A 22,533-nucleotide genomic window follows, 5' to 3' on the forward strand; every position below is an offset into this window, starting at 1 on the left:
TGGCAGCTGCCTCTGCCAAAACCCCTCTTCTCTCTGAAAGGGAATCTAGAGCATTAGAGAGATGGGGTAAAAAGGTTTATACATCTGCTACTCTTTCGGCCAGGGCCTTAAACTGTCAATTTCACATGATTCAGTACCAGGAATTTTTGTTAGACCAGCTAAATAAAAACTGTCCTCTCCTGAACCTATAGACCGTAAGTCCCTTCAGGATTTGGTACATAACTCTCAGCAGGTCAGTAATCATTTTTTAAAATGTGGCTATGATGCACTGGAGGCTTCCTTTAGATCAGCTATGACTGGAGCAGTGATTCGAAGGCATGCCTGGCTAAAAGAGCAATCCTTACCAGACCATGTTAAGTCAAAACTCCTGGATGCTCCTATGGAGAAACAAAGTTTGTTTGGCTCCCTCGCACAGGAGGTTCTAAAGAAAGTGGAAGAAAAAGCAAAATCTGTCCAAACAGTCAAAGATTTTTTACAGGTCCAACCTCCGAGGTTTAGCAGAAATTGGCCTTCGAAGAATTGGTCCTTTCCAGACACCTCCAGAGCACAGAGAGGCAGAAATAGATGCCCAAGAGGCAGAGGTCAATCTAGGGGTGCCTACAGGGGACGTCAGTGGCAACCTGCCAATCAGAGAAGTGCTGCCACAGCTGCAACTGCAACCACTTCCACAGGACAGACACAATGACTTGGCTCTGATTCCGCCTACCAGGGAACAACTGGAGGTACCCTTGGGCGGAAAGCTAGCCTTATTTTCAGACAACTGGCACCCACAGGACAGACACAATGACTTGGCTCTGATTCCGCCTACCAGGGAACAACTGGAGGTACCCTTGGGCAGAAAGTTAGCCTTATTTTCAGACAACTGGCATTGCATTACAGGAGACAAATGGACTTTACAAACAATAGACAAGGGCTACAGGTTTCACTTCCACACTCTACCAAAAAAGAGGGGAATGCCAAACCTTCCACCAAGCCAAAAAACAGAGGCTCTAAAGAAAATCAACAACTTACTAAGGATGAGAGCTATAGAAAAGGTACCACCTATGGAACAAGGCCAAGGATTTTACTCCAGACTATTCCTTGTACCAAGAAAAGAAAATCAATGGAGACCTATTCTCGACTTGTCCGCACTGAACACATACCTCATTGTTCCAAAATTCAAAATGCTGACCCTCCAGCAACTTCTTCCCATGCTGGGCAAGGAGTCTTGGCTGGTGACTCTAGATCTCAAGGAGGCATACCTGCACGTCCCTATATGACCAGATTGCAGAAGACACCTCAGATTTCTTGCAGGATCAGAGCATTATCAATTCTCAGCATTGCCCTTTGGCTTATCTACTGCGCCCAGAGTATTCACGAAATGCCTGGCATCAGTAATTGCTCATTGCAGGCTTCAGGGAATTCAAATTTACCCGTACCTGGACGACTGCCTAATACAAGCGGACAACAAGACAAAATTAACAAAAGATTTGGCAAATGTCATACAACTGTTGCAAGCCTTGGGATACACAGTCAACATTCAAAAGTCAAGGCTAGTACCATCCCAAAGGATAACATTTTTGGGTGCAGAACTGGATACAACAACTCAGATGGCTTTTCTCACAGAGGACAAACAAAAGCAACTACCAGTCTATTTCATGGCATTAACAACTCAAACTCAGCTTACTGCAAGGAAAGTCCTGCAAGCCCTGGGTTACATGGCATCCTGCATAATCTTGATCCCGCATGCCAGGCTGCATATGAGAAAGTTGCAATGGTACCTAAGGAATGTATGGTCTCAACACAAGCACAGTCTAGAAGCCCAGATTCCAATAATTCCATGCCTGAAAAAATAATTCCTGTGGTGGGCTCAGGCCTGTCAGATAAACAGAGGACTGCCTTTCCACAAACCACATCCCAGCCAGACCATCACCACGGACGCCTCAGACCTAGGCTGGGGGGCACACATGGAGGACAAGTGTATACAAGGCCTATGGTCCCAAGACCAGCTGAATCTACACATAAATCTAAAGGAGATGCTGGCAGTGAAACTTGCAATCCAGGCATTCAGACCATTCCTCCAACAAGGTCACCTGCTGATAAGGACGGACAATACCACAGTCATGTGGTACAACAACAAACAGGGAGGTACACACTCATATCCTCTATGCCGGATGGCAATGGACCTGTGGAATTTGGCCCTGAATCTCAACATTCAACTGCAGGCCAGATTTGTACCAGGAAAAGAAAATTCACTAGCAGACACCTTAAGCAGAACTACCACAGATGCTCACGAATGGATGCTGCATCCAGATATCTTCAAAACCATAACAAAGAAATGGGGAATGCCAGAGATAGACCTGTTCACCTCCCCACACAACCACCAATTGAAGAAATTCTGCTCAAGAGTATACCACCCACTTGCCTGGAGGGTGGACTCCCTTTCCTTCAGCTGGAGAAACCTGACAGCATATGCATTTCCACCTCTTCCTTTGATGTACAAAGTCCTACTGAAGATCAGAGAGGAACAGCCAAAGGTAATCCTGATAGCTCCAGACTGGCCAAGACAACATTGGTACCCGCTACTGAGAAGCATGTCTCGGGCACACTCATGGCCTCTACCTCTATGTCCCTTACTTCTAACACAGAACAACTACAAGACCCTGCATCCAGACTTGAAAACACTGCAGCTAACTGCTTGGAATGTTGCATAAAACAAAATCAACCAAATTTATCTCAGAGGGTTAAGGACATTATCCTGGAGGCACGCAGACCCTCCACAAGGAAAACATATTCAGCCAAATGGAAAAGATACCTCATTTGGAGTGCAGCAAAGGGAGAAAATGTCTCATTGGCAAATATAGCACACATCCTGGAATACTTAGCAGAACTGTTCCACAATGGCTTGTCCTACTCCTCCATTAAGATTCATGCATCAGCAATTTCAGCAGAGTACAACATGGATCCTCCAGTCTTCTCTCATCCTCTACTCAGGCAGTTCTTGAGAGGAATCAAAAACGTAAAGCCTCCAAGGAAAACACCTCTACCTACATGGGATCTCAACTTTGTGCTGGAAAAATTAACACTTCCCCCTTTTGAACCAGCAGCAACAGCAGACTTACAGTTCTTATCTTGGAAAACTGCATTCCTGCTAGCAATCACTTCAGCAAGAAGGGTATCTGAGTTACAGGCATTAATGGCAGTACAGCCTTTCCTTATCTTCCATCAAGATAGAGTGTCTCTGAGAACTAATCCTACTTTTATGCCAAAAGTGGTCTCCAGGGTATCATTGAACCAAGCTATTCATTTACCTACATTCTTCCCCAACCCACAGAACAGGGGGGAAAGACTACTACATACCTTGGATGTGCACAGACAATTACGCTACTATCTGGACAGAACTAAGGTCAGCAGAAAAACTGACCAGCTTCTGGTAGCATATGCAACAGGAGTGCAAGGAAAAGCAATTTCAAAACAGACAATCTCAAAATGGATAGGAAATTGCATTAGATTTTGCTACTCTTTTCATGGAAAGACAACTTCTGAAAATATCAGGCCTCACTCCACAAGAGTTACAGCCACCACTACAGCTTTCCTACGAGGAGTGGCTACCAAAGACATTTTAGAACCTGCTACTTGGAGCTCCGTGCATACATTTGCCAAGCATTATAATCTTCCTTTATACACCAGATCCCGAGCAGGTTTTGCAACTGCTGTTTTGCAAGGGATCTTAACTACACCATCATTATCTTAGTGCCTCCTCCCCCAGTTTGGCTATGGTATTCTACCCATATGTTAGGACTGCAGATGCATCCTTGAAGGACATAGTACAGTTTTGTACCTACAATAAATGTAGATGTCCGATAGGTATGCATCTGCAGTCAGGATTACCCACCCTCCTTCCCCTCTGTGGTATTCCTAGGGTACTTACCCCTCTTTTAGCTAGCTGGGGGAATCTATTATGGTATATTTGTTTGTATGTATATATGTATGTATATTTTGCTTTCTACTGTTTGGAATTATCTGCATTTATCCAAATTTAGCCTTCCTAGAGGGCACCTGGCATCTGGGGCAAGAAGCACTGAGGAAAATGGCGTCGGCTGATGCCTTTATACCCCAGCAGCTATGACGTCGGGTGAAGTGCGACATCAGCCGAGGCCAGACCCAGACTTTGGAATCCGGCCGACCGAAGGGCTGCCTGAGGCAGGACAACCCATATGTTAGGACTGCAGATGCATACCTATCGAACATCTACATTTATGGTAGGTACAAAACTGTACTTTTTTTACTTTGACACTATACCGACTGTCACATTTTACCGGTACTTCTCTAATATTATGCCCCCCATTCTTTACAAGTGCTGTGCAACAGTGCTGCTACCATCTCCATAAAACATTTTCAGCTGGTAACATAACAGTCGGTATAGTGTAGAGAAACTGTTTGGTGGTGTGACCTCTGCCCGATTGAAATGTGTCAAAGTAAGTAAAACTAAAGAACCCATTCATTTTACTGGCTGAAAATGTTTTAAGAAGATGGTAGCAGTACTGTTGCACAGCACTCAGTGCTTAACTGGTCACCTGTCCGTAAGACATCCACATCTGTAAAGAAGTGGGGGTGCAAGGGGCTTGCCCCCCTGAAAAAGTGAGTAAAAGTAATAATTTATTCCGGTTTAACTGTGCTACTAATGGCTGCTTTACAGGGTTAGAGTTCATTGCGTGCTTGAATATTAAGCACTTTTACATGACGTGACATGCGAATTACAATGCCTGCCAGTCATCGGGCGTTTCCATGCCCATTTTCTCTGTCATTCACTACCGACACAACCATTCCTGCGCAGAACTTGGCGCGAGGTACTGCTCTAATATTATGCCAGCTATGTAATTGATTTTTCAATGAAAAAGTTGCTTAAAGTGATTTTAAAAAATCATTCTTTTCTCATTTGTTTCCTTGTCCTTCACTTCATCTTTATTGGGTCTGTTTTTTTTTTCTGTCCCACAATTTTTTCCAGAGTCAGGTCTAGCCCTCTCACTCACATCATAGAATGCGCAGTCCACAAATGTGCCTTTTGAGAAGAAGAGTGCCCCCCCCCCCCAACAGTCACATCTACTGCCTTTGTTATGCAGATGATAATTATAACATGCTTAAGTGTTGTGTTTGCAGAGAGTTTAGTAGGGCAACATTTGAAGCTGTATCTCACAGAATAGTGTTCTATTTTAATAGAGCTACACACATACGCACTTATGTACGTATGTATATATGAGTATATACATCTATGAAACGTGCCTTGTTATAAAAAAAAATCTCTTTTCCTGTTTGTTTTACAGATTCTTGGAAGAATGCTTTATCATGAAGGATCCCTTCACCCCTGAAAAGGGAAAATTCCTCATTCTGGGCTCACACTGCTCATTGTGTAATAAGATTACATGTGTCAATGGGGTAAGTGGCTTTGAGGAAAAAATGTTTTGTAGGTATTTGGAATATTGTTATGTACTTTGAAGAAACTCACAGACTAAAAGCACAACTTGAAATACTTTCATTACTTGAAGACTTACAGAACATTGTGTACAGTCACTTTCATTGCTGCTGTGCTAAGTCACCCTTCCCATTACAGATCAGCGAAAATGTAATAGCTTACTGATGCAAAATCATAGTTCAGTGCCCTTTCACAAATATCTGTTGGTGTGGCATTCTGTTTAGTACTGTAAAATGCCACTCCTGTTCATATCTAGGCTCAGATTCGCTGTCTTTAACTCAGTAGTTAACAGATGAAATGCTGAGGTATTTTCTAATCACCTGTGGCTCTCTTAGTTCAGACAGTAGCACTTGATTTGTTAGCACATCAAACTCAATATTTTACGTGACTATCCTTTCTGATGCATCTGAGTCCACCGGGATTGGAAACTGACTTTTTCCACAATTACCAAATCAGTGCAGGTTTCTCCTAAGTTTCATTGAGAATAAACTTACTGAAGCTTCAACCAGATGTAACAAAACTATTTCAAGTTTTGTCCTGATAAAACAATAAAAATCATTTTGTGTAGAGCCCTTTCCAAACATCCCCATGTGATTAGATTTACCCCCACAAATCCCCTTATTTAAAGTACACTTACGTTTATATGCTAACTCCACAGTTGCACACCAAGAAAAAAGAAAAGCTCAGACTTTCTGAATCTGTACTGGCACCCAAGTAGAAACTACACTGGCAGTGATTTTCTATTTGTAAAGCAATTGGGAGTTCAAAATTGCAGAACTACTTTACCCTCTGTATTTTGGTATCTGTTTTAAATCCTTATGTATTCATGTCTGCAGTCATTGCAGGTGTAGGTTTCAACTGTTGAGGTATTCACGTCTACAGTCATTGCAGATGTAGGTTTCAATTGTCGAGGTATTCACGTCTGCAGTCATTGCAGGTGTAGGTTTCAGCTATCAAGTTTGCTTCCTTTAAACAATTCCTAAATCATTCCCTTGAAATCAGTATAAAACTGGATACGTTTTTTTATCAACTATAATTCTAAGAATCTACTTGAGTCGCCCATTTTTCTTCATTATATGTCTTGTTCTTTGCATGCTCATCATGCTCAAACTATTTAAGTTCTGATTTGCTTAAGCAGTCCCACTCAAAACTCTGTGTCATAAGGTGCAGTCCAATTCTGGCATATCTATTCAAGTGTAATTGTTTGCCCTTCAGTACAATTCAGAAAACTGGTGTTGGGTAATCTGTGCTAAGAATAGGACTTAAGCCCATCTCATTTACCTATAATGCTCTGTGCCTTGTTCCCCCGCTTCAGATCTCTTCAGCCATGTATTAAAGTTAGTGTCACACCAAAGAACAGCCTGTAATTACCGGTGATTTATGTTGGTGTTTTTGACAGTGAATTCCCTTATTCTGCTTCAGTTTGTAAGTAACTGGTATCTGAGTGTCTTTCAGGTCATTTTGTTCCTTTTCCCCTGTGTTCATATTTCATTTTTCTGTGGTAATGTGGACATGGATGGGGACCCTGTTCCACAGTGTGGAGATCCTTTGGGACTCTTATCTCTCTTTCCCCAGCACATTCAGTTTGTCACAAGCAAAGTTCAGATCCTTGGATCTAGTGTTTTTGGTGCTTTTTGTTTTGTGCATGTGCAGTACATCTATCAGCGCTGGGTCTGAGGAAGCCTTGTAAGTCAGCAATTTCCTGCATTCTTTTCTGTACTGACATTTCTGAATGGTGATATAGAAAATATAGTGATATAGAAATGCACTTCATAGCTTTTTGCTCTTTAACATACTAGTTTGATGAGTAAAAAGTGTGCTGGTCAAATGTACTTTGAAAACGCCAACCTGTGTTTGCGTACTACAAGCTAATGGTTTATAAACAATCCTGCTTAAAGTGCTCGTGCATTAACTAGATACAGTAACAGGGTATTGGTATAGTAACATCACCTAGCCTATTTGTAGTGCTTATTTTGCAGTGCTGATTGCTTTTTGTATGTTTTATTGTGTATTACGTGCTAGCTGCTCATGAATCTTCTACAGCTCCTTTTGAAGACCCTAACCTAGCCTACCTGCGACAAATGAATCAGTGTTAGTGTAGCGGTCTATACCTAAACACATAATTGGATGCTCTGAGTGTATTTCGTTCAGCAAACTGATGCAGTTGAGGATCCTAACAAGAGTTAAATCTAGAATGGGACTTTAAACTGTACTAGCATATTAGTGTGCTACTGATAATATATTTGCCTAGATTAGTAGTGCATTTAGTGGGTGTAAAACTTTAACTACGCTAGCGTACTCTTAGATTTGCAAGTAGAAGCATACAGTGTTACAGTACAATCCCACGTGCTTATTTAATTGTGTTTTCTGCTACAGTTTCAGTAGTGGCAATCTAAATGTAACAAAATACTGTAGCCAAAGGGTTTTAATTCTCAGTCATATTGTTGCTTTGAATGTTTTGTTGATTTGTAAGCACATGCCTGATACCTGTTTGTTACTGTTGCTGGGAGCCATTGTATTTCTGTATTGCGTACTATAATACAAATTTTCTCTCTCAACACATCTCTCCTGTTCTCCAGCTTGCTTGCCCTGCATTACCCTTTGTGACTACGCCTTGTTGGATGCCTAGACTTAAAATAAATTAAAACAACCACTGCTGCCTCATCCCCATTATGGGAATAGAACCAAGCTTCTCCCAGATGTGTAACCACTGAAGGAACCAAGAAAGTATGTATAACTGCTGCTAACACTCTGCATTATATTTTATTTGCCTAAAGTCCTGCTAGGTGTTTCAGCACACTCCCTTGCCAGGACAGCCGGCAGCCAAACCCTTCTTATTCTGTATCCCCATACTTGCCCCTCTTCCAGCTCCCTGATTTATTCTAGTCTTTCCTCTCTCATCCCAGTCCAGGGATCTGCCCTTGTGGAGCCACAGGTGTACTTTAGCATTTGTCCACTAGATGGCACCCTCTCCTCACTATTCTTGACTTCTTATATCTTCGCTTTACTTTCTTGTCTTCTGTATAGTTCTAAATTCTCAATTTTCTCTCTCTTTTTCTTAAACTTCAGGCCCACTCTATCCTACCAAATCCCTGTCCCCTGTACTTACCCTCAGCAATCAACACTCCACTGATTGGTTCTCGTTCTTCTCCTGCCTTCCCTTGGCTCTACCCGCCCCGTTCGACCTGCTGGCTCACTCCGCTCTCCTACCCTGCCCCCATATCCCATCCTCCCCCAGCACCTCTACATTTATTCCTTCATAACCACACCCACTACCCTGCCTGGCCAATTAGTCTCCATTGCTCTGTCAACACCCACTTCCTAATCCCACCCATATCAGCCATCCCACTCTCCCTTCCCTCACATATATTAGAGTCTTACCTGCTCGTCTCTAAACATACATCTCTCTTGCCCCTGTAAATTACTCAGCCACAACATACCTACTCTTGACAGCCCTCTCCCACCATGCTTTCAAAACCCTCATCCTTCTCTGTTTTGCTACTTCTCAACATATCCTACGTCTACTACCTCACCCAGCCCATTAACACTAACCACTCACAATCCTTCCATATAACCAACCATTTTACCTCACCACTGTTATACCCACATATCCCAATATTTCCCTGCCTATATCCTATAAAAAAATGTACTCTTTCCATATAAACTTGTTACTCCTCATACATATTCTACCCCCTCAGTAACTAGCAAAACCCTCATAATTCTAATAAAGCTCAACCTATATTCTAAGCAGTCCAAGTACCTTTCCAACTTAATCCTACATATAATTACCATTCTATTATCTGGAGATTTTCACCCTAACCCAGGCCCTCCCACCTCCCCTTCTACAGACAAGTCCATGCTACTTACCTCTTCAAACTCCCAAAGTATAGCTAACAAAATCCCTAACCTCCATGCCTGGCTTACACATAATAAACCTGACATCCTGTCCGTCTCTGAAACTTGGCTAAAACCCCATATAAAAGATTCAGAAATAATACCACCCAACTATTCTATCATTGAAAAGATAGAACCCACACAAAAGGGGGAGGAGTAGCTCTCCTATACTTATCTTCCTTATCAGTTACTCCCTATAACAAACCTACTCCCCACTTCAATAATGCAAATTATTCCTAGCACTACTTCCAAGTTAACACAAGCACGTATGTATAGGCTCCCTTTACATCCCCCCTGGTGACAATATTTCTGCACTCGAGGACATCCTCTCCTGGCTTTCTGCCAACATTAGCAATGAAACAATAATTTTGGGAAACATGAATATCAATTGGTCCTCCATTCAGTCTCTCACAAATCCACTTAACATCAACCTGTATAATTTCTCACAGCTAATCAACTCCATAACCCGTCCCTCAAAAAATCTCTCCAGTGGTAGTACCCTAGACTGGATTTTAGTCTCACCCCCATAATTTCTCTGACAGTGGCACCCTTCCTGATCCCCTTAGTGACCACTTACCCACGTTCACACATCGACTTCCTTCAACCTTACACCTTATTCATAATTATATTACTACTCACTACCAAAAAAACTTCAACCCCATTACTTTTTCTAACTCTCTAAAAGCAATAAACTGGAACATTCTAAAAACTCTACCTCTGGAAAATGCAGTTGCCCACTTCAGCTCAGCTTTCTTAAACCTCCTAGACCACCATGCTCCCATAAAGACAAAAAGAACAAAAATCAAAACTGCCCCTTGGCTAACCAAAAACACACTAGCTACCATGCGCCTCAGAGATAAAGCCTGGGCACATTACCAGAAAAATAGGACTCCCCCCACCCATAATGAATACAAAACACTTAGAAACAAAGTAAAAAAGTTCATCAGTACTGATTGACAGAATTACTTCTCCATACTCCAAAACAACAATAATACAAACCCTCAAAAATTCTGGAAAGGAATCTCCACCCTCCTTACTCCCAGCAAAACAGATAACCCGAGTCCAGACCCTAATGCTCCAGACATAGACTTGGCTACACAATTTAACTCTTTTTCATTGATTCCATTTTCAAACTAACCTCCTCATTCTCTAACACCACCACACTCTCCACTTCACACCCATCCTCCTCTACCAACACTACACCCCCGCTTCTGCTTCTCCTTTCATTTCTTCTCCATCACCACTACCCTCAAATACCCCCTCTTCCCACTCTCTCCACCTTTCTCATTAAAACCTATAACCACATCTGCCATAAAAAAACTCCTTCAGAAACTGAAGCCATGCTCTAATGCCCCCGATAACATTCCTTCATACTTTCTTAGCATAGCTGCCGAAGCCATTGCCTACCCCATCAGCATTCTAATCAACTGCTCGATTCAAGAAAGTATAGTACCCCATATTTGGAAAAAGGCTTTTATCATACCTTTGCATAAAGGTGGCAACAATAACAATATCACTAATTTCCGTCCCATCACTATTCTGTCTCCCATCTCTAAACTCCTAGAAAAGTGTATCCATCTACAACTCCTACCACATCTCTTAGACAATCGCCTACTAACTCCCTCACAACATGGTTTTAGACCCGGCCACAGCACTATGACATCCCTTCTTTCCTTCCTAGAAACTGTGAATAAAGCCCAGGACTCCGGCCACATTGTTAATACCCTCCTACTTGACCTCTCTAAGGCCTTTGACACTATCTCTCACAATCTACTTCTAACTAAACTCTCTAAGCTTAACCTATCAACTTCCTCTCTGAACTGGTTCACCAGCTACTTATCCAATAGATATCAAGCAGTACAATGAAAAAAGGCCACCTCCTCATTCCTTAACACCCCAACTGAAGTTCCCCAGGGATCCATACTGGGTCCCCTCCTCTTCAATATATTTATAAACGACGTCCGCGACTCCATCCCTTTCACAAATGTTATCCAATATGCAGATGATTCACCTATTATCTGTTCGGCCACCTCCATCCCTACACTCCTAAAGCTTACACAAGATGCATTCTCAACCACTGAATAATGGATGAAAAAAAATCACCTAGCGCTCAATGCCTCTAAAACCAAATTAATGGTATTTACTCCCTCTAAAGTCACCTCTTTCAATATAAGCACATTCTCTATCACTAGCCATAACAACATGTCTCTTGAATTGGTATCAGAGGCCAAATTACTAGGGGTCCAAATAGACAGTCAGCTTAAATTCAACTCCCACCTTCAACTAAATATCACAAAAACCCACAAAAAACTTGGCATGCTCTATCGACAAAATCTCACGCCCTCCACTAAATTCACTTTCTCTACCACATTTCTTATCCCCTCCCTCCCCTATGGAGCCCCACTCCTAACTAACCTACAATCTTCCCTTGAAATACAACTTTCCTCTTGCTATAACAAAATTGCCAAGTTCGCTACCAGCCATAAGTCCTCCACCCACCACTGTACATCTCTCCACAAACTAAAATGGCTAGAACTATCCAATCATCTCATCTACACTCAACTTACTCTTGCACACAAGCTCATTTTCAACCCCTCCTTATGTCCCTCCCTTTCCTCTGCCTTTAAAATGCACCTCCTTGATAGACTACTAAGATCTAACAACCAAAACCTAATAGAATTGTATAAACCAACTCGTCCCCCATGTAAAAATCTCCTATCCTATGGTCTAGCATGTCTCTGGAACTCCCTACCACCATCCATTTGCACCACCTCTAACCGCTTTTCATTCAAAAAATCTCTTCACTCACATCTAATATCCTAGTGGGAATGCTGCTGCTCCCACCCCACATAATCTCCTCCCCTCTTTACACTGGCAATTCCCATTTTACTTACTCTCCTAACTCATACATCCTGCTCTTGCACGTACTAAGCTATTTACAAAGAATGTATTAGAATGCACCTCTTAAGTGCAAGCTTCTTTAAGATATAATGGCTTCTCAGTATTTATATTGTAATGTTTTTTTTTTCACTAGTCTGTAGCATCTGTAATGTTTTTCACTAGTCTGTACTATTTGTAAGTTTTTTTTTCACTAGTTTGTAGTATTTGTAATGATTGTAACCTAAAACCTTACTGTAACCTTGCTTGTTTTTGGAGCTTTTCTCCCGGGGACTCCATTGAAAATGGGTTCATCTTGGTCCAGTGGACTATCCTGATAAACCAACTGCAAATAAATAAATAAATTAACTGAAGAGCTGAGGTAGCAAACGTAGGGAAAAGGATCTGGCATTGGAGTGCCAGTCTAGGTGAGCAGAACTTTTTGTTTCACTTGTAAGTGAAGAGCTGATGGGGCAAGTTGCCAGACTGAGGATTTGGATTTAGATGAGCTAGCTACAGCCCTGAAGTGTAGAAATTGCATTCAGGTTCTCCTCCCCTTCTGGTTTAGATACCATTTTGTTTACTTTTCGGATTTATAGTTTGTGTGTAGCATAGGTTGAAAGGATGGATAAAAAGCTAGACTCCCAGTCCTTCAAAATGTAAATGTGAGGCCAAAGTCTCTCCCTGGACAAACAAACATGTACACATAGTATATGTGAACACGAAAAACCTGTTCCAGGTAAGTGACACAGTTGCCCCACCAGCATGTCCTGTTTATGATGCAAGCGAGATTTAGGTTCCTAGAGTGGGAAATTCTGATGCTGTTTGTTTGTGAGTGTGCAACAGGTCCTTCAGACTTTGTAGGCCAGGCATAGATCACCTTTAGCAGCCTGTAGGATACCGGCAAAGTACAGGGATAGCGATTTGGTTATTATTATTATTTTTTCCTCTGTGGGTAAAGTACTTTTTTAACCTACAAGTATGTCTTTTTTTTATTGACTATCATGCAAATTTGCTGTGCTTTTAAACCAGAGCATACTTTTGTATTTGGCAATTTAAAAGTTGATTTAAGCTTCCTAAAGACTATTTTTCTGTGTTGCAACTGTCTTTCAATTAGGTTTGGGTGCTAGTAAAGTGTACTTCAGTGCTTTTTGCTGTGTTATTGGGAATGTGACTTTGCACTACTTCTGATATTTTAGCAGCTTGTGCTGGTTAATTTCCATGTGAAAGAGGCACTATTTTCTGGATGACCATGATACAAACTACTGGTCCCATGGTCAGTTTGTCCAGCTGCAAAAAGAAAAAGTTAACTAAAAAACATTTGCCACCATAGCAGCCTAGCAGTTTGCCTCAGCTGCAGGTTGGTGATTCTGTTGTGGTGAAAGATGGTTCCTCAGATTCTCTGTTGTTCCATATATGGGGGATGGATGGGGGGTTGGCCAAGTCCTGTGCAGCTATTGGGGTTCCCTTAGTGGGCAAGGGAGAGCAACTTTTATCAATGTTAGGAGAAGGGGCAGGGAAGGTACCTCTTCTTAACCAGAATGTTGTGCCCATCCCTGGGGAAGATATCTCTGCCATTAACAAATCATGTTTGACTTAATTTTCCTGTCAAAAAGAAACCGAAAACTAAGCATATATCTTCTCCTGCTTCATTTTCAGTGGACAAGAGTAATTTATTAATTCTGGATCAGTGTGTTATATAGGCTATTGGCCTGTCTTATGAGGTAGTTTCTAATAAGAGAAAAAGAGATTCCTCTTTTCTTGAAGATATTCAAGAATTTGTATCTGGAGTGGAATGTGGTGGGACAGAAGCAGTTTTTTTTTTTTTTTTTACTCAGAACTCTGATTCAGACTCTGAGGAGAGCATGTTATCTCAATTTCACTGTCAGTGATTCTCTTTCTTTGAGTTTATTTCCAGAATGTGCCAGTGTTGTCAGTGGATGATCACGGAGGTTTCTCAGTCCTTCAGAAAATACTAGGAAATGTTGCAGTTGAAATTCCCAAACCACTCGGACTTCAGCCACTGTAAGGGAATACCTCGAGATTCTGGAACTCATGGCATCTGTGATTTTCCTCTGGTAAGAGCCTACATGAGAAAGATATAATGCTATCAGAAGTCTCTTTGGTCCCAGCACCAACATTCATTTTGATTAGATTCCAGTTCTGGGATTTGTGAGAAGAGAATTATTTGGTGGAGACATCAAGTATCAGTAAATCCACGTCTCCCCTTCTGCCTTCCTTCTCCAAAGCAGTCAGTCATCACATTTGGCTCAGACTTTGCTTGGGGATCAGTGTCATGGGGGATAAAAGTGGAAGATATGTGCAACAACAAAGACAGATACAAATGCATAAATGTAAGAGATGCTTGCAGTTATTAAGGCACTCCCCCTTATCAAGACACTCGTCTCTGTGAATCACCTTTGGTCTCCAGGACTACTTCAAGTTCTTTGGGTAATACCACTGTGATATGAATTTAAGCAAGAAGGAACCAGGTTTTATGCCTTATGCAGACTAGCCATGTTAGCATGGGATATAGTTTTACAAAAAAACACTCCTTCTGCAGGCTTTCTACATTTGTCAGAGAATTGTGTAACACACAAGCTGAGCAGGATGAAGGCAGATGCTCAGGAATAGAAACTAAATTAGGTCTTCCAAGATTTGTTCTATTTTGGGGGAATTCCTCAAGTAGACCTTTTCACCTCCTCACTGAGCAATCAGCTAGCAAAATTCTACTCCAGGCAAGAAGGCCTGGAAGCAGATGCCTTTTCTTTTCCTTAGGAATGTTTTTTTTTACCAAGAAACATCTTTATTGAATTATCACGTATGATATAGGCAATCATACATTCATATATAGATATATGTATATATATATATATATATATATATATATATATATATATATATATATATATATATATATATTATATATATGAAAACAAAGTGTATTGACATATTATCAGTCGCAAAATGCATGCGATCTTCTATACAGTCATTTTCAATCAAAAATTACGTAACTCATTCAATTCCTGCCTTCCTTTAAACCTCATTGTTCCTCTAAAACATTATTCTGCATGTATTGTTCCCACAGTTCTCATTTTTTTTCTATGTAATTTGCTTGTACTCTTCCCCAAAGATCCCACTTACAGTTCTTTTGTCTTTGTTACTATATTCACTACTTGTAGTACTGTAGGTTTAGATCTGATTTCCATTTTCTAGTAATTGCTTTATTAGGCAGCAATCAGAATTAAACTCTGCTAAAAAAAACTCATTTGTTAGTTAACACCAATTTGCTGTCCCATTATTTATGACAGACTGCAAGGAATTTTTAAAATCTGACATCTCATTACACTTCCAAAAAATGTTTCAGTTACCTCTTTCTTCTCCGTCACATCTTCTCCGTCACATCTCCAACATTTGCAGTCTACCTGAATAAACATTCTTTGTAGTCTGCTTGGGGTATAAAAATACCCATGCAAACACTTCCAGGCAAAAATACTAAATATTCTAGACTTTGTTGCTTATTTGGGAGCCATATAAATATCCTGCCATTGTTTCCTTGTGAATTGCTTCCCAGCCCTTTCCATCTTCATAGATGTGTACTAGGCTAATGACAACAAAGGCCTTTTTAAGGCCAGCCGCGCATTACAGATATCTGACAAGTTCTGCTACCTATGATAAGTGTAAGCAGGGGTCTGGGAGATGAACCATTTACAAGCTGCCTGTGTCCATTAAAGACATAGGTACCAAACCAGGAATAAAGTTCCTGTTTCCCATCCAGTTGCCCAACTTACATTTGAATTGGTTTAGGGAGGAACTTTGCTTGACACAGATGGGAAGCCTGGACTGATTGATTCCTACAGTTATGCAATATTTTATATGCCATACTAATTATCCCTTTTTTAACAGCAGATTCTGTTCTAGATTCTACTTAAAACTCTACTAGTGCTGATCTTTTGCCTATTGATATCAGTCCTTACTAGGATTCTAGCCTGTAGTCAAAATGTATTCGTTGCTTCGTCCCATTCTGTTACCTTTCCCTCTCTAATTATTTACTCCTAATGTTTTGGTTCCTTTGCCAGCTATCTCCAGTAAATTCCAATTCTTGCCTCTTCTCTGAACCCCTAATTGCAGTCATTCCTAATGGCAGACTGTACTTTCTCCATTCCCATATATGTTTAGTTCTTAGAATACTTTCTGTTACTTTATGAATATAATATTCTGTATGGTTATTGTTCTTCTCCTTAAGGATCTGCATCTAAAATCCCAGTCTCTCCTTATTTCTTGAGCCCCCCCCTCCCGTTTCATCATAATCCCTTTCCACTTAGAATTATAGCTTATTTCCAAAGGGCCTAGGGGTGTTCCTCAGGTCTTAGTGAGAGAAGAGATACCTGCTAATCTTATCGAGTGCCCTCAGGGGTCAGAGTCTCCTAAGATCTTTAGGGCTGATGTCTCCTTGAAAAAAAAGCAGAAAACTAAGTTGCTTTCTCCTACTCCCAAAGATCCTCAGAGTTAAAGGCAAAATTTCACTCGAGGCCTGTTTTAATGCTCTTATGGCGCTGAAACCTCCTCAGGGGCTCTCTGTTCCTGCTCCCCCTTGGTTGTTATCTCCTCTTAAGTGGCCTAGGGAGCTGGTTTCATCGGATAAGGATGTGGATTCTGGTGAAGAATCCTTGACATATTCTACACAGATTCCCTGTCCCTTGGATTATAGCTCTGAGGAAGAGGAGCCATTTATTCCTGAATCTTCCTTTCAGCAGATTTCTTTTGATGACGCAGTTTCCCGAATGATGGAATTTTTTTTATAAGTGGGATTGTGCTCAAGTCTCTGATGTTCAGAAGCGGTACTATGAGCTTTTTGGATGGAATCTCCTTGACCCTCTGCTGTTCCTCCTGTTCTTGGTGCCTTGTTGGATGCCTTTTCTATGGCTTCTCAGGCTCCTGACTTGTCTATCCCTGCTCCTAAAAAATAGATTTTTATAAGGTGTCTGAGGATTGTAAATTTCTTTATAGATGCCCCTCTGCTGAGCATTCTGTGATGTCTGTTGCTTTTGATAATCCATCTAAACTTTTGCCTTTTAAAAAGTTGCTTCCCTCTGACAAGGGCGGCAGAGGTATGAAGAGACTGGGTAAGAATGTGTATACTTTGGCTACCTTGGTCTTTAGAGCTGTAAATTATCAAACCCATATGACCAGGTATGTCTTAGCTGTTGTATTTCAGGCTTGTCAGGTCATTTCAGATCTTCCTGTCTTTGAAGGGAAGGCTTCTGCTCTCTTTACTAGGGACTTCTCAAGTAGCTTGCCATTCAATAAAATGCAACTATGATTCAGCTAATGCCTCATTCAGAGCTGCTGCTTTTAGTTCTGTATTGAGGAGGTATTCCTGGCTTTGGTTTCAACCTTTGCCTGATGATATTAAGGCTAAGTTGATGGATGCATCCCTAGATAAACATCCTTTTGTCGCTGCTGCTGAGTTGTTCAAGTCTCTTCAGGAAAAGGGTAAAGCTTTACAGGATAGCATATTTTTGTATCTACAGTTCCTAAGTTTCAAAGGAATTACCCTAATAAACCTGCCTTTGTCCACAGACAGTCTTACTCTCCATCAAAGGTAAAAAGGGTGGTAGAAGGGCTGATCCTGCTTAGTCTACTCAAACTCCTTCAGCTCAGAAGCCTCCTTTTCCTGACAAACAGGTGCTGTTGGACTATCCTTTCCTCTTTCCTCTCAGTCACATTCCTCTTTCTCTTCGTCTTTCCCTGTCCCTTCCTATTTGGTCAAAATTCACTCAGAATTCCTGGTTTCTTTCCATTATCGCCAAGGGTATTTTATGATATGGAGACCCCCCCCCCCCTTTTTGGGCATTCCTCAGCCTCCTCAGGAACAGCTGCCTTTTTTTCTAGAGGTGCTCCAGAAACTGTTGTCTCAGGGAACAAATCAGGAAATTCCAGCTCCTCAAACATGAAAGGGGTTGTAGCCCAGAATGTTTTTGGTCCCCAGAAAAGAAGGCACTAGGAGATGCATTATGGATCTCTCTCTCACTTAAACACCTTTTTGAAGGTTCCATCTTTCTAGGTGCTATCCTTTCAGACGTTTTCCTCTTCTTCTTCCTCAGGCTTTTGTGGTTTTCCTGGATCTCAAGTATACCAGTCTCCATATCTCAATTCATCCCCTCTTCAGGAAGCTTTTACATTTCTCTGTGGCTTCCTTTCATTTTCAGTTCTCTGCTTTGCCCTTTGGCCTTTCTACATTACATTTCTCTGTGGCTTCCTTGCATTTTCAGTTCTCTGCTTTGCCTTTGGCCTTTCTACTTCCCCTAGAGCCTTCACCAAATGCCTCGCTTCTGTGATTGATTTTTGCAGACTGAGGGGAGTACAGATTTTCCTTATCTGGGTGACCTGCTCATTCAGGACTTTTCTTTAGCATCTTCATTTTGCTATTTATCTCCTGCAAAGCTTAGGGTTTACAGTGAATTTCCAAAAGTCACTTCTGACTCCCTCCAAGGATAATATTTTTCTAGGGCCCACAATGCAGACACTTTCAATTCTGCCATTCCTGCCTCCTTCCACAGCTTTGTCTCTGATTACTTACTTTCAAACCCTTCTTCCTCTGAACTCCATTACACCCAGGGAGTTTCTAGGAGCTCTGAGTTACTTGGCATCCACCATTCCTATGCTTCCTCTAGCCAAGCTTCATATGAAAAAGCTCCAGTGGTTCCTAATGTCAGTCTGGCTTTAGCGTTCTCATCCTTTGGATTTTCCAGTTCCACTTCTTCCCTGTATTAAGCTGGAACTTCAGTGATAAATTCATCAGTTGTCCCATCAATCCAGAGCTTTCTTTTCACCTCCAGTCCCCTTCTCAGGAGCTCTTCACAGATGCCTCAGACATGGGATGGGGATTCTCCTTCAATCCTCTGAAATTGCAAAGCCTTTGGTCTTTGCATCAAAAGGACCATATCAATATCAAAGATATGAGAGACTTTTTCCTGGCTCTTCAGGCTTTTCACTGTCTCTTCCATCTAGGGCCCCTCAAAGTCTTTACAGACAACACCACTGTGATGTAGTTCATGAACCAACAAAGGGAGACAAGACCTTATCTCCTTTGCAGACTAGCTTTTCAGGTTTGGGACCTAACTGTTCAGTATCTGGTGGTCCTTCAAGCAGTATACATTCCTTCAGTTCAGAATATTGTGACAGATTTGCTGAGCAGGTCCATCTCACATGTGGCTTCTAGATTTCAAGTCAAACAATATATTAAAGGCATTCTTCTTATTAGGCTTCCCAGAAAGCCTGTTCCTCCTTCCTGGGACCCTAATTTTGTTCTGGAAAACCTCACTCCTTTTGAGCCTGCAGCTTCAGCTTCTTTGCAATATTGTTTTTTGAAGACTGTTTGTTTTTCTTTTGGCTCTTACTTCAGCCAGACAGATGTCTGAGTTGCAAGCCCTTAAGGCTGTCCATCTTCTTTTGACTTTTCATAAAGACAGGGTGTCCCTTTGTACTAATTCTTCTTTTATGCCCAAGGTGGGTAATGAGTTGTCCCTTAACCAGTCTGTTCATTTGCCCACTTTTTTCCTGTTGCAAAATCTGCTAGTGAGAAGGTCCTTCATAATTTGCATAGATAACTCGGATATTAACTGAATAAAACAAAGAACATTCACAAATCTGAAAAGCTTTTTGTTTTTTTTTATTCCTAGATCTTTTGTTTGACTGTTTCCAAGCAAACTATTGCTTCATTGCTATTTAAAGCCATTTCCTTTTGTTATTCCTTTCATGTGAAATGTCTTCCCTCTTCTGTTAAAAACTCATTCTACCAGAGCTGTGGCTTCTTCTCATACTTTTTTCAGGGACTTGGATGCCACTTCTATTCCTGAAGCAGCTACCTGAACTTCTGTGCATACTTTGTTGTGCATACCTTTGCCAAGCACTATAAGTTGGATGTGGTTTCTAGGGCTAGAGCTAGTTTTGCCAGGGCTGTCCTACATGGTCTCTTTGAGAGCTCTGCAGGTCCTTCCTCCTCCCAACTTTCTTCCTGAGTTTTTTGTACTCTCCCTGTTGTAAAGAATACTGCAACAGTGATATGGAAGAACATAGTACAGTTGTGTAAAATCTTGCCATAACAGTAGATGTCCTTCTCTTCACTGTTGCAGTATTCGATCCTTCCCTTTCCCCCCCTCCATTTCCTTTCACTTTCTGGATGGACTTGTTACCTTTTTGTGTCCTTAGACTGTCATGCCTACTTGGGCTTTTCATTTCTGAGGTAGTGTCACCTTTATGCCTGTGCCAAGCACATGGAGCATATTTGTGTGTTACATACGGCATCCTATTACAACCTGAAGGCTTTGGTATACTGACCGTTGGGCTATCCTTGCCAGGTGATCCCTATTATAAAATATACTGGAACAGTTAAACAAAGGGCATCAATTCTTGCGGTAAGATTTTACACAACTGCACTTTCCAGAACACTGAAATGTCCTTTTCTAGTTTTATCATGTAAAAAATAATATCTTAAAATATAGCCAACTTGTCTTGATTACTAGCCAGTTATATCCGTGAAGTTCTGAGTCCCTTACTTTCTTTACCAAACCAAAAACCAAGGCAGAATAGTGTAAACTACAAACCAGTAAACTGCAAAAACTACAGTTAACCCGAGGTACATTTTACAGTTATTTTTAAAATGGTAAATGCTTTTGTCTTAAACCAAGAATTCTCCAGAAGGTATAACACCAGTAAACTTGCAGCATTTAAATTCATTGAAAACATCACATGCTAAATTGCCTCGATGTTCCTTTAAAGTAATCCCAACCACCTTAACTAAAATTAATGCAACTTCCTGAATTAAATGATGCATTTCTTTGCGGGATGTGCAAACAGTGCCATTTTATAGCTAAACATAACCAAATAGTAGTGAAAAATTATAGAGTTATTTGTTTTTTAATTGTAATACCAGGGTAGGTAGTGTCTTTGGCTAAGTGCAAAAACTGACACTTTCTGTGTAAGAAAAACTGAATGATTATTGAAAAAGAGACTTCATGAACATACAAGATATAAATAAAAATAATGTTAAAAATGCTTTGGCCAAACATATGACAGAATTCAGCTTGCATCAATTTGTTTTTTTATATACTCAAGAAAATGAAGGTCAACTCTAGAGGGAACTCTGAAAAGAGTAACTGGAGATTAGAGAATTATGGTGGCAGTTGAGGCTCCATGCAGAGAACCCCCAGAGTTAAATGATATTACATCTGTTTATTTATTTATTTTATTTTACATTTGTTGACCGGGCTAGTCTAACTGGATATATGTCCATTTTCAGTAGAGGCCCGGGGAGAAAAGCTCCAGGAAATAACCTACAATGTAAGAAAAAGCATTGAGACAGTCCTATGCAGCAATAATGAAGACATCAAAAACAGTTTAAACAGCTATAATTATAACAGAGAGTATATTATAAATTCTATGTGAAAATATAGAAGAATAAAAACAATTTTTTTTTTTAACAAATCTTAGTAGGTCTTAGTTTGATAGTACACTTATATAATTTATATGAGAGAAAAGGATATTAAGGTGTTTTAAGGAGTTTAGTATTTAGAGAAGGTAGAAGGTCAGAGACAAGAAATTGTTAGTCAGGGTTACAGCAGGAGTATAACCAGTGGTTATTGAAGTAGTGTTTTAGATGTCTTTTAAAAAGTGGGAGAGAGGTCTGGGATGTAAGATCAGGTGGTAATTGATTCCATACTTTTCCAACAGAGATGGAGAACAAGGAATCACCTGCTAAGTTTTTAGATTTAGTTATATTCATAAGGATTTTGTTTGAGGATCGTACATTTTTGAGATTACTATATGGTGTAATAAAGCTAGAGAGTATGGGAGTATTGTTGGGCTGATTAAGGGCCTTGTGAGTTATTGAGAGTTGATGAAATTGTATCAGATTTGGAAGTTCAAGCCAGCCTAGTTTTTTTAGATTAAGACAGTGGTGAGTTATATAAGGGGAGCTAGTAGCAAATCTGGCAATGTTATTATAGGATATAGCTAGTTTGTTGAGTTTCTTTTTGGAGAGGTTAGTGTAGATGGGAGATGCATAAAGAAGGGTGGAGAGTAAATGAGTTCTAGCTATAGTGGATTTAGCTAATGGTGTTAGATATGGTTTTATTCTATAGAGGGATCCTAATTTTCTGTTGACTATTTTTACTGTGGTATTTATGTGTGGGTCAAAGTTGAGTTTATTGTCAATTGTGACTCCTAAGAGTTTAGTGGTCAGATCAGGGGAAATAAGGGTGCCATTATTAGATGTGAGAGTGAAGTGTAAAGGGGCAGTCCTTTGG

General features: G+C 40.7%; 1 protein-coding gene across 3 annotated transcripts in view; it reads left to right on the top strand.

Annotated features, from left to right (window-relative positions):
- The window catches only part of CDPF1 (cysteine rich DPF motif domain containing 1), a 160,729-nt gene that overhangs the window by 77,962 nt on the left and 60,234 nt on the right, over positions 1-22,533 (top strand). For 2 of the 3 annotated variants that reach the window (XM_044088262.1, XM_044088261.1), the window contains one exon: positions 5,304-5,415. In XM_044088262.1, coding sequence (XP_043944197.1) covers positions 5,304-5,415 — 112 coding nt within the window. Of the gene's footprint in view, positions 1-5,303; positions 5,416-14,141; positions 14,268-22,533 lie in introns of those variants that run through there. The other variant, XM_044088263.1, reaches the window with a different exon arrangement.

This window comes from Protopterus annectens, chromosome 11.part0, assembly GCF_019279795.1.
Source record: "Protopterus annectens isolate FY-2018-M chromosome 11.part0, PAN1.0, whole genome shotgun sequence".
NCBI classification, from domain to species: Eukaryota; Metazoa; Chordata; order Ceratodontiformes; family Protopteridae; genus Protopterus; species Protopterus annectens.